The sequence below is a fragment of the Cydia amplana genome, chromosome 7 (genome assembly GCF_948474715.1).
Source record: "Cydia amplana chromosome 7, ilCydAmpl1.1, whole genome shotgun sequence".
NCBI classification, from domain to species: domain Eukaryota; kingdom Metazoa; phylum Arthropoda; class Insecta; order Lepidoptera; family Tortricidae; genus Cydia; species Cydia amplana.
The window spans coordinates 19,437,073-19,450,374 of record NC_086075.1 but is presented as its reverse complement, the minus strand read 5'-3'; the positions used below and the strand labels follow the sequence as shown (position 1 = coordinate 19,450,374).

Genomic DNA, 13,302 nt, shown 5'->3' with positions numbered 1-13,302 from the left:
ATTTACGTACACTGCTTTATCTACACACGTATTACAAGCTCTCTGTGATGTGTTCAGGAACTGTATGTTACGACTGCCGTTGCGGCATTTGATTACACACTAAACAAAACTTTATTTCGACTGATACTATAGAAATGAGTTCAAATCAAATATCATTATTTTTCAAAGATGTTCGAAGTTTGAATATCATTACGTTATTAATACGTAATAATAACATTTTCACAAATAAGACATTTGTTGTAACAAATCAGTTTCTCTTTATGCAAGCTGTGATTTGCGGTTTATGAGCGCATCATAGAAGTTTTATGATAATATTTATGTGTAGATAATGTTATTTTATCCTCTTGTCAATTTTTCATTTCGCACACCAATATGACAAGCCGTTTCTCCAATAATACATTGACGTAACAAAATTACACGGCGCTTGATCGGAACGGCTACATTGTCAACTGTCATTTGGGCCAATAAAGTCATTACAGGCCGGTGAATAATGACCGGTCATGAACGCCTGTCATTATCGGCGTAAATTAAAATGGACGGAGTCGGGATTAAGGATTCGAAGGGTGGTGGGTATTTTGTATGGGTGGTAAGGTAATTGAGATTAATTAATTTAATTCTTTAAGCATGAATCCGATGTCAGAATTATATGAAAGCTTAAAACATAATTAATCACTGTATAATACATTACCTCCGTATCATTGCCTCCATTTAAGAAAGCCTTTGCTACAATTCGAATGCAATCGCAAAATATTAAAAACTAAATACGATTATTGAATATAACAAATTATATTTGTACATGACCATACATCGGGGGTTTTCGACCTCGATTTCGTGTATTTATAACATAACATTGTTTATTGTAAAATAATTACCAAACTATGAATAAAAATGGGTTGTAAGCTCCGAAAACGCCGATGTAATATATATACATGACCAAGTATTTGAAGTACGTGCGTTTTTGTCTAACATATAATCTTTAAATAACCACAGCAAAAGGTACTTGGTCAAAAACAATTGATACAATATTCAGTGCCACTATGTAGATGATCATACTAAATCGTAAACTGACATATTGTAGGTAGTTATCTAAATAAAGACTCAATCGAATCCATCGACACTCGAACTCCATTGATTGTCACACGAAAGTGCTGCCCCCGTTTGACAAATAATTGACGGGTTTGTTAATATTCTGACACATTTGACAGGCCAGTGAGCAATGGGTAAAGTAGTATTGGATTCATTAGTATTTATACAGTCATGCATCAGGTTGTACCTAAAAGCTTTTTACAAAAAAAAAAAAACTTTTTGAAACTATAAAATACAATAATATCCTATTTAAGTATACCTATGTGTTACCAACTGATATGAGGGGCAATGTTATGACATTTTAATACTTTTAGCCTTTAATAATTAACTACTTACAGTGTCAAAATATACGTACAGCCAATAGCAGAAGTTGCTTAGTGGGCCAGGTGTTAGCAACTTTTGCTGCTGACTGTACAAAATATTTAATATTGATCTATTGAAGTAAGGTACTCTTATTATTATTATATTCATTGTAAACTAAAGTACAACGACATTTGTCTCAAACAAAATAAAAGTAAGTACAAAATGTAAACGACCTGACTATGATAAGTAAAGGTAAAATACTGGACTTTTAAAATACTTTATTTTAATCAAATTAATTACAAAATACGTTATAATTTACACTTTAAGTAAACCTATCGACAGTCGCTGGATCAAGAGAGCTCTGAAGGTCGTGCAGCCCCTTTTATAGGCTCGGTATCCCCGCCGAAGTCTGCTGCCATTCCAGGTAGGCGGGGCGGCGGCTACCTGGTCCTATGATGCAGCTCTCCGATAGGTGGCGCTGTAGCGGCTCCTCGTAGTGTCTTCGTAAGCCGCTAGGTGGCGCTTTCAGCGCTTGGCGCCATGGTTGCCAACACGGCCCTCCTGCACGGGGCCCGCCTCGGGCACCTCACGAGTTAAGATGAAATGCTGTAACATACAAAAATAATAATTAGCATATATTGTACATTTATTTGACGGAAAACATCTCGGCTAGCAAATTTTCCTCATTACTCCATTCAAGTCCCGAATTCCAGGCACCGACTAAAGGGCTGTAGCCGCACTTAGTTTTTAGGCCTTTATACATCGGAATAACTTGCACTTAAAGGGCATTTCGCCGCACTTAAGATTTTCAAGCTTAACTTGGATGGCAGTTATGATAGAAATATTTGCACGTCTTAATGATCCCGTAAACAATGCATTTTATCTTGACTCGCCCTAAAATATATAATTTTAAGTTGAACTGAAGAAATAAAGTTTCTATTTATTTTATTAGAATCGTTTTATTTTCCTTGCCAACACGGCAAATCAAAACAAAAACACATTACAGTTACTCTCGTATCTTGGAATAATCGCGTTTGTAAAATATTGTAAATCTTAGGAGCCGAACAAAACTTTAAAAACAAAAAATTAAAAATATATATAAAAATTATTAGACAATAAATGGCCACAATACATACTTTTCATTTGATTAAGCTAGGTCCCATTCATCAATTTTTATCCATGGTTTTATATTCTCTGCCGACGTAATGCCAGTGTACTTTTTAGCGGTTCTCTCACTACCTTTTACATCCGTCACCTCATATCTATCGTTACCCACTACTTTCTTAACTTGAAATGGACCTTTGAATGTAGGTAACAGCTTTCTACTTTTGCCATCATTATTTTGACTTTGGATTTTGATTAAAACCAAATCACCCTCAGTATACTTTCGTGCTTTGATTCTTGATCGGTCGAATCTCTGCTTTTGTGCTTCAGCGTCAGCTCTAATATTTTCATCAACTTTCTCGCGCAACTTAGTCACGTCTAATAATTGTTGAGAGTCATTATCCGGGGCTAAACTATCACTATCCATGCGCAATCGGTAACCGAAAAATACCTCGCTCGGGACCGCTTTAATTGTCTTATGGAATGTAGTATTCAAGCCCTGCTGTAAAGCTTTGATATACTGGTCCCACCTATCATCTGACGTATCCGCGCCGATTGTTTTTAAGGCCTCTAAAATTGTTTTATTGAAACGTTCCACTTGTCCGTTTGAACGTGGCATCCCTGTTGCTATAGTGTGCAAATGGATGTTTTTACTTAAACAATATTCAACGAATTCGTTCGAAGTGAAACATGACCCAGCATCCGTTATTATTCTCTTAGGGTTACCGAACGATTTTGAAATGTTTTCTAACTCTTTAATTGCACAAGATGATTTTGTCGATTTCACAGCAGAGATAAAAACAAATTTTGTAAACGCGTCAACGACTACCAGTAAATACTCATTTTTAGTTTTAGTTTTCACAAAAGGGCCTAGGTGGTCTAGATGTAGTGTGTGGAACGGTTGAGCGTATTTGGGAAGTGGATATAATTCTCCTTCTTTAGGTCCGCCTTTGTTTTTATAATAAATGCAGTTTAAACAATTCTTTATGTATTTTTTTACAACGTGTCTCATTCTTGCAAACCAATATTGATTTCCTATTCGCTCAACCGTTTTGTCTAGAGAGAAATGCCCCAGGTCGTCGTGATTACATTTAATTATTTGCCAAATACATTTTTTTGGCACAACCCATCGACGACCGTGGGCAGTTCTTCTGTACACTTTTCCACCTAGCAATTCATATTGGGAAAAAATAGTTTTATTGCTAGCCAAGTCACCCGATTCAATAATGCTTTTAATTTTTTGTAATTCTGGATCCTGTAATTGTACCGAAAGCAACCAATCTGATTCCGTTATAGACATAATAACCTCAGTTTCCGATTTTTCTCCGGATGGCACTGGGTTGCGACTTAATGCATCCACGTGTTGCATCCGAGTTCCTTCGCGATGCACGATATCAAATGAAAATTCTTGCGTGGATAGCACCCAACGGGCAATCCGGGGAATTATTTCTTTTTTTGACAGGGCGAATCTAACTGCATTGCAATCGGTGACAATTTTAAAAGTTGACCCCAATAGGTATAGCCGGAATTTTTGCAAGGAACAAACGATCGCCAAAAGTTCCAATTCGAAAGAATGGAATTTTTTTTCATCTAAAGTAGTCTGTCTACTATAAAAATGTACAGGTTTTTCACCTTCGTTTGTAACTTGCATTAGTATTCCTGCGATGCCATCTCTACTCGCATCTGTGTACAATACGTTTTCTTTGTTAGGGTCGAACATTGCTAAAACGCTATCTGACGTTAATCTACTTTTAAGCAACTGAAACGTCTCATCATGAACTGACTTCCACTCCCAAGTAGTGTCATTTTTCAATAATTTAGTTAATGGGGCCGAAATTAAAGCACAGTCTTTAATGAATTTCCTGAAATAATTTATCAAACCGAGAAATTGCCGCAGTTGATGGACGGTTTTAGGAACGGCAAATTTGTGTACAGCTTCTAACTTCTTCTCATTCGGCATAACGCAATCTGGTTTAATTTTATATCCGAGAAAATCAATCTCTTTTTTAAAGAAATGACACTTCTTTAGGTTTAAAGTCAGTCCGTTTTCTTTAAATATTTTTAGAACCTCCTCTAGAAGTTTTAAATTTTCCTCAACTGTTTCAGTTACTAAATAAACGTCATCTAAGTAAAGAATAACATTTCCGAACCGTAAATTCCCCAAAACCTTATTCATCATGCTTTGAAAACAGCTAGGTGCATTGGCCAGCCCGAACGGGAGCCTTAAAAACTCATAATGCCCGTCTTCTGTAACGAATGCGCTTTTAGGAATTGATTCCTCACTCATCGCGATTTGATAATATCCGCTTTTCAGATCTAAACTTGTAAAACATTTATGGCCTTGAAGTCTGTCTATCAGTTCCTCAATCCGTGGCATGGGATACTTGTCCTTAACTGTAATTTTATTCAAAGCCCGATAGTCAATGCAAAGCCTTTTTTCTCCGCTTTTCTTGTTAACAAGCAAAGCTGGGCTTGCATACGGTGATTTACTTTCACGAATAATATTATTTTCCAAAAGTTCATTTACCATCTCCCGAATTATTTTTCGATCTGGAATAGAGGCTCGAAAAGGCCTGCATTGAACTGGTTGAGGACTGGTTACATTTATTGTCATTTCATGACCGTTGACTTTACCTAATTCTTTAATGTTTGACGCAATACAACCGTCATACTTTCTGAAAAGCGCTATCAATTCGTTCTGGTGAGAATCAGCATCTAACTCAAGATCGGTCACTGTATTACAGAATTCCTTAAATGAAGACGCATAATCAAACTTCAATGAATTCCCTACTCGTGAATACATTAAATCATCGCGTTCGGTCACGTTCCTACCAATCAGTATGTCATAATCTGCTAAATCGTCCATAATGTAAAAATCTATTCCTGTCAAACAAACCGCATCGATTTTCAGATCAACTGTTATCTTGTGCGTAACTGTATCTGTATTTTGCATTTTATAGCCATGCAATGTAACAGGCAAGGGCAGCTTAATTATCTTTATATTCTGTTTTTTAACCAAACATGCAGAAATGAGTGAACAACTACTACCCGCGTCGACAAAAGCTTCGTGTTCAAAATCGTTAATACGAATATTCTTTATAAATTTGTTCCGCGGATTAGAGGTAGACACGAATTTTGTTTCATGTTTCTCTATTTTAACTGCATTCTTTTTATGATAACATTCAGATTCAGAGTGTCCTTGCTTGTAACAGTAACTGCATTGCTTTTTATTTGCAATCTTATTAACAACAACATCACAATTTGCTTTTGTATGATTACCGCCACAGTTATAACATTTGATCTGTTTTCGTTGCTGCGTGTTATTATTACGCGCGGTGGTGGATCGCTCAGATACATTAGGTGAAACTGAAGACCCAGATGAAGAAACGTTCTGACTTGTCGACGACTGTGTTTCACTTTTTGGTGGAACGTCACGAGAAATCGCGCCTACATTTTTCGCGTTTTTAGATGGTTTATACACGCGACCATGTAAATAACTTGCTAAATTGTCACTAGTTCCGAAATTGGTAGCTTCGATAGCTGCTCCTATACCGCAATCTCCTATATTACCCACAATAATAGAAATTATATCTTGTTCCGAAAAACCCAACGATAACCTATCAATTTTGCATTTCTGTTCGAAAAAGAACTCATAAAGAGATTGATTATCGTTTGGTTTATTCTCTACAATTTCCTTTAATAAGTCGAACATGTTTCGACGCCGTTGAAAACTAGATGTTAACTTTCTATTCCAATCCTCCCATTTCCACGAGGGCCAAGAACAATCGGTGCGCAAGAGAGAATCGTACCATACTTTCGCGGGACCTTTTAATTTGTTTAAAGCCTGATACCGGATCATCTCATCCTTCCATGAAAAAGTTCGCGCGTAGTTCATGATTATATTGAGCCAAGCAGACACGTCATCATTTAGTGGATTAAACTCTGGTATCATATTATTCAAGGTAGGAACATTATTTGTACTCACTGTTTGGATATCAGCTTTACGTGATACCTTAATTCTCTTTGGTGGTGGAGGTGACGGAGTCCTCCCGGTAGACACGCTAATGACGCTCGAAGAACTCGAACTTGACCGTTGCCGCTTCCGTTTAGCTTTAGAGCGTTTACTACGCTTACCCATTTGGACGAAGGTAAGAACACTTCTGATGTAAACGACCTGACTATGATAAGTAAAGGTAAAATACTGGACTTTTAAAATACTTTATTTTAATCAAATTAATTACAAAATACGTTATAATTTACACTTTAAGTAAACCTATCGACAGTCGCTGGATCAAGAGAGCTCTGAAGGTCGTGCAGCCCCTTTTATAGGCTCGGTATCCCCGCCGAAGTCTGCTGCCATTCCAGGTAGGCGGGGCGGCGGCTACCTGGTCCTATGATGCAGCTCTCCGATAGGTGGCGCTGTAGCGGCTCCTCGTAGTGTCTTCGTAAGCCGCTAGGTGGCGCTTTCAGCGCTTGGCGCCATGGTTGCCAACAAAAATAGAGCTTCATCAAATTTCTCTTTCCTCTACACAAACAAACCGACAAACAGTCCACTCCATATTTCAATCGAGGTGACAATGCGACAATAGTGACAGCCGTCACTTAGACACGATTGCTCAATGCTGTAGGGCTCTACAAGGTGACAGCTTTTGTTCTTCGTGACAGCCGGTGTCATGGGATGTCGATTTGACGGCTGTCAATTTGTTAATAGAATTATCTAGTGTAGAATGTACATGTAATGTAGGCAATTGCAGTTTAATTTCGTGTTTATTGACAGGTGATGTGACGAAATTGAAAATAGTAAGGATTCTACTCATCGTTTTCTTTAAAAAAAAACAAATGGTTGCACTCCGGGAGTGCCGGCAGAAGTGAAAACTCAATAACTACTGCAAAATGTCTGCAGCACTATGTATAATCTAGCGTTATTTGGTCGCATTACTTGCAACCCCTAAACACATCATGCTAGTACTCGAGTTATATTCATACCAGTTAGAGGGAAACTCATTAGATGGCATTTAAATCAATAAAGAAAACTCAATGACATTGTTCGATCATGTCACGTGTCCCCCTTATGAGCAGCTCACCAAATTCGCAATTCACCACATGCTCAATTCATCAAATTCTCGATGTGGTAAGCTGCGAGTGTGGCGAGATGAGAAAGTGCTTAGCTGAGAACATGGTTAAATAATAGTATGGTGAGCTGATAAATGGTCAGGTGAGATTTTGGTGAAATGAGGACGTGATGAGATGAGAATGTGCTCAGCTGTAAGCATGGTGAGATGCGAATATGGTGAGTTGCGAAAGTGATGAGATGCCAAAATGATCAGCTGCGAACATGGTCAAATTGAGAATTTGATGAACTGAGCATGTGGTGAATTGCGAATTTGGTGAGCTGCTCATAAGGGAATTTTATGCGTTGTTATAAGGCCTTAATTTTCTAGAACCTACTTTAATCGTTCAAATTACAAAAAATAACAAGATGGCGTTAACTCCCCATTAAAAATATAATAACATATCCTCACTAGACAGTAGTCCGTTTAACATGAATGAATTAGAACACTATAATAAGAAACCCTAATTAAAATATCATTCCTGGCGCCCCCTAACAATAGTTCCAGTAATTTACTGTCAAGATCATAGATTAAAGATAGCGGAAAGGCACCCGTCGACGCTTTTTTGACTAATTATAATTGTCTATCCAATTAAGTAAATTCACATCGCCCTCAATATTAATACGCTACGATGGCACCTTTTTATACCGTATGAAATTAACCGACCGAGACAAAATGGAAAACAAAAAACTATAGAAAAAATATTTTGAAAACACCCTTAGGCTTATAAAGATAAGGTTCAAAATGTTTTAAGTTAGAGACGATGATAAAGCATGTACTGTTTTACATAAATATCTATTTGATGTATTACTTTTTGGGGTTCTGGAAACCTTTTGTTATTATTATCGTGCTGAATGAGTTATGGGGCGGAAAATGTGATCAAAAATATTTATTGCGACGCTGGTAACGTAATTTGGGTGTCGTTGAAGTGGTTGGAGCGTTTAATGAGAGTGATTTATTAGGAAGGAATTTAGAAGTAGCTAAAATATGAAGAAGTTGACACAAGTTCGTATGACACTGCACCACAGAATTGATAATAAATGCTACTCATCGTATCAGAATAATTTTCTTTGGATGTATTATTGCCAGTTGTTTAATCATTGTCATTATTTACATGTTTTATTTTTAAATAAGGGTATGGGCGATATAAGGCCACTTTCTATCGAAGACAGATAAAGTACAAAGTTTGAGATATCGGTCATAATATGTACAATAGATGAGGATGTTTTTGCAGATCTTTAAGCATATACCCATTTATACAATTAACTGAATATAAAGAAGAAGGCCGAATAATAATTTACATGAAATACGAAAAAGAGTTACCTTTTACACCTATTTTATAATATTTATCTTAATGTTTCAAATCAAACAAATGTCACACGCAGAGAAAACGAGTAAATAAAAAAAAGGAAACATGAAAGTGTAGAAAAATAAAACGCTAACAAAATCAAATTATTTCACTCACGAACACCGGGGTTATTAAGGCAACACAGCGGGCGAAAATGAACATACAAGCGTTTTATAATTAGAAATAAAATAAAAACCTTGCTTTCAACCGCTTCATGCTCATTGTGTTTAGTGTGGTACAAGTTTGGAGCGGTCGCGTTGTCAGTAAACTGTGATTAATCGCTTGTAAATTCCGCTATTATGATCAGTCAAATTTTCCGTCTGTCTGAAAGAAAACCTTATATAGATATCGGGATTAATTTCGGTTTTCAAAAATTGAGCACATGTCGAAACTTTACAAGCGCAGCGACAATACAATTATTCTTGTCGAAGTTGAGCTGTCAAATTTGGATTTAAATGCATACTATGAAATGTCATTTTAGTCTACCGAATAAAAAAAATATACTTTAGGTACTCAAAGCTTGTTACTGGTGCAATGGCCCAAAGAGAACTTTGCATGTAACACAAGAGAAGAACACAAGTTCTCTCTATTATGCCTCACTTGTGTGCTCCGAGAGCGGACAAATCTTTTATGATGGGTAAAGAGGCAGCTTGTGTAGAAATCCATAGATGCAGTGCACGATATTAAATATAAATAGGCAATAATATATCTTGAAGCTTTTTGTTAAATCTTTCAGTTGGCTGTTGAACCTGCAACTTTAGTTTCGAAAAAAAAACACTAAAAGAATCGGAAACTCATCTTGCGCTCCAAAATATTCCATCCAAAGTATTCACGAGAGACGACCTTTTATGCCTTGTACCCCCAATTTCAAACGCACTCGGTAGTCATGTTTTTAGACCCGCCCAATCCTATAACGCGATATTTACGTGACTCGGCATTACTCGCGCACAAAAACATAATGATACGCGCCCCGCGGCGTCGCCCGTCGGTTGTTTTTACTCGAACATGCCGGTTTCGAGAATTTGGCAATGGAAGTGAGTTTGAGCTCTGTGGCTGGGTATGCATACTTATATTTTTATTTATTTACCTAACCTCCTGAGACTAAATGTACATTACAATGCCCTTACATATTCATGCAATCTAATTTGAACCTTTCATGAACCAAATAAAGTATAATTTCTTTTGTTTAATTGCTTTTTAAAACAAACGAAATTCGTTCTAATGTACATATAGATTATTAAGGTTCAAATTAAGCATTTGTAAATATATGGTGAGTCTCACGAGGTTAAGACAGTTATTTACCTTTTTTATGTGATAGTAAACGAGCATACGAGCCATCTGATGGGAAGGGTCACCCACGGACATTAGCAACCTCGGAGGAGCCACTTTTGCGTCGCCAACCCTCGAGAACCCAGAATACCCGCATCTTGAACTCATTCCACATTCTGCAAGTTGTGATAGGATAAAATGAACGAGATGCCCGCTTTTCTTGGTGTGCCATGTATCTAAGAAGTGGGATTGAGCTTTGCTCCTTTGGCAACCTATTGTATCTTCTTAATATACCTCTTTAGGTCCTGTCCTTTAGGTATATACCTATATATGTCCTTATTATACCTCCAAGGTATGTATCTAGTAGACACAAATACCTTATAATGTTCATCGCTGCAACAGTAGTAAGGGCGGTAAAGAAAATGTTTTCCACTCTGCTATCTGCTCGTTCAATGTCTCAAGAAAGTTTGGATTTTATTAGTTTCGACTGTAACTTATCTAAACAGTTAGATCCCAATACAACTGGATTTGTTTGTTTGCATCAAATTAGTATTTTTCGTTATTAAACCGAGGTCATGTGTGGCTTTGAGTGAGTGCAGATAGCATCTTTTTCCGCTATCCTCATGCCAGCTTGCAATTTCCACTGAAAATGTAATCAAAACTAACTATTCCCCTGTAATTCTACAACTAACTTTCCATCAACATTATTCACAACGCAACGAAAACTAAATTAAATCCAGTGTACAAACAATGCATTTAATAGAACGCATAACAGTATATCAAAACATATTCCGCCGAACCATAAATTCGGTGCCCGCGGCTCTAAAGGTTTCATACGTTCGCGGCAGGTACTAACAGGATGCTGATTCTAATAAACGGCTACTAACGGCGGCGGCGGCTACAAGCCTAACCACCGATATAATAAAGGATGACACGTTAGGCCGAGCCGTGTCCGGGCCGGAGCTTCCGGAGCTTCGTTTTCTATGGAAATCATCACCTGTTCTAGGTACTCGTATCAAAGAAAAGTAAGCGCCGGAAGCTCCGGCCCGGACACGGCTCGGTCTAACGTGAGTCATCCTTAATACATATAGAAAAAGAGAGAAGGGCACTAGCAGTCAATTTTGTAGATTTTTCAAAATGATGTCGTGTTCGTGGGTTGGCGTGGTCTACAGGTCACACTCGTGTTGCACATATGTACTAACTAACAAACAAAACATCTAACTAACTGACAAAACTATGGATTTAAAATTCTGAAATAAACAATTTTTATTATATTCCATATCAAATTATTAAACCAGAATCGGCCCGTTTCATACGTTGGCTGCTACTAACAGGTGTGGGCTCTTTGTTTCGTTTTGCCGTGAGAGGGCATATTTTAAAATTGCACGGAACATTCGCTTTTCATAATTTACGCTGGAACACTATTTTTGTCTGCGGGAGCGGATACGGTGAGTTTTATCATCATCATAATTTAAGAGCATGGCTCTTGTCGGTGGAGTATGCGCCAGTGATCGCGGTCCTCAGCCAGGTTCTTTAGGCCCCTGTAAGATAAGACATTTGCCTTTGCTTTTAATTGTTGTGTATAGCTTGCTCGTGGTCTTCCTCTTCTTCTTCTAGCTTCGATCTTGTCTTCTAATATAGATTTAATAAGTTTAGTTTTGCAATATAGAATTCGATTTTCGTTATCATTGACATTTGTATGCCAACCGGCAAAACATAGTGTTCAAATGTATATCTCAGACCCATGTATATTTATTTATGTTTTACAAATAAAGCATTCTGATTCTAAAGAAAGTGTCGTGTTTTATGAAGTGACTATCATTTTGCCTCGTCTATTCTGTATGGTCCTCAGTAATATGAAATTGTCCAGGTACCTATTTGGTTTAAAATGTAATGTTGGTTATATTTTAAAGTAATGATGGGAAGCGAATTACAGGGGGTACATTGCTTACAACGGAAAATATGATACCAATTTTGTTCATAAGAACAAACTTATAGTCATAAATTGTGATCACATTCAGAGGGATTTAAATAAATTGCGGCTCTTCATTATGTGTTTATATATCGACGACGACCTACTTACCTATTGTTTCTTTTTAACCACACTGTCACAGCATACTCCGTTGAAAAACCCTACACAAAGTCTAGCTCCCCATTAACGCACGCACGCCCACACATCATGTGCAAGCGCAGCCATCAATTACCCCGGAGATTTACCGCTCTCGCGCTGAAAAATCGCTGCACTGCATAGAAAGAGTCATATTTTGCGCACTAGGAGAGGTTTGAAACAAAGGACTGACGTAAAAAGAGATTCGGGATTTTTTGTGTGCATAGGGAGGATATTTACTTGTATGCCTTTGGTATAACAACATAATGTAAATTGATACGATAATTTAAAAACATGACTTCTATCTTTATTAAAGCATACCTACTTTTTAGAGTTCCGTACCCAAAGGGTAAAAAAGGCACCCCATTACATAAGACTCATCTATCCGTCCGTCTGTCTGTCCATCCATCTGGCTGACTGTCACCAGGCTGTATCTCAGGAACCGTGATAGCTAGACAGTTAAAATTTTCACAGATTTTTTTGCCGGTTTCTTATAAACTTCACAAGACATGACCGTATTTGTCCGATATTCGTGTTGCATCATATACAAACGCCAGGATGTAGGTATCTAATGCAGGTATAAGGAAAGGACATTGTAATGCACCAAAAGTGCACTGATGTGAACCGTTATCCAGCCATAATTACTCTTACACTTCAAACAAAGCATCAAAAGAAAACACACACTTCACTTATTTCTAAACCGGTTAACCCATTAGCTGTAAAAGTAGCATAATCGCCGACATCAATCGGCGGACCAAAAACGTCCCCTCTCATTAACCGCTTCGCTGACACTTCAAAGGACTCAACTGTCAACTGTCACAGTCGCCGTGACAGCTCGAATATGATAAATAGAGCCGGCGATTATTCCCAGTTTTCTGTTTTTTTGTCGACACAAAAGCTGTCAAACAACATGTGTTTGAATGGTGTCGATGTTTTTGTTTGGTTACCGTTTGCTGGATTACTGTAGGTTCAAG

General features: G+C 37.5%; 1 protein-coding gene across 1 annotated transcript; it reads right to left on the bottom strand.

Annotated features, from left to right (window-relative positions):
- Positions 1-4,685: 4,685 nt before the first annotated feature.
- On the bottom strand, positions 4,686-6,992 carry LOC134649712 (uncharacterized). The gene is made up of 2 exons (XM_063504541.1): positions 4,748-6,992; positions 4,686-4,715 (listed from the first exon to the last, which is right to left on the bottom strand). Exons 1-2 carry the CDS (start codon positions 6,629-6,631, stop codon positions 4,686-4,688), a joined length of 1,914 nt encoding a protein of 637 aa, XP_063360611.1. The 5' UTR covers positions 6,632-6,992.
- Positions 6,993-13,302: the final 6,310 nt, after the last annotated feature.

Bases quoted from the DNA above. Each gene is read 5' to 3' on its own strand.
- LOC134649712 (XM_063504541.1), bottom strand. From the start codon at position 6,631: ATGGGTAAGCGTAGTAAACGCTCTAAAGCTAAACGGAAGCGGCAACGG. The intron at 4,716-4,747 runs GTTACAGAAGAC...TGAGTTTTTAAG, and splicing joins CAATTCCTAAAAGCGCATTC to GCTCCCGTTCGGGCTGGCCA.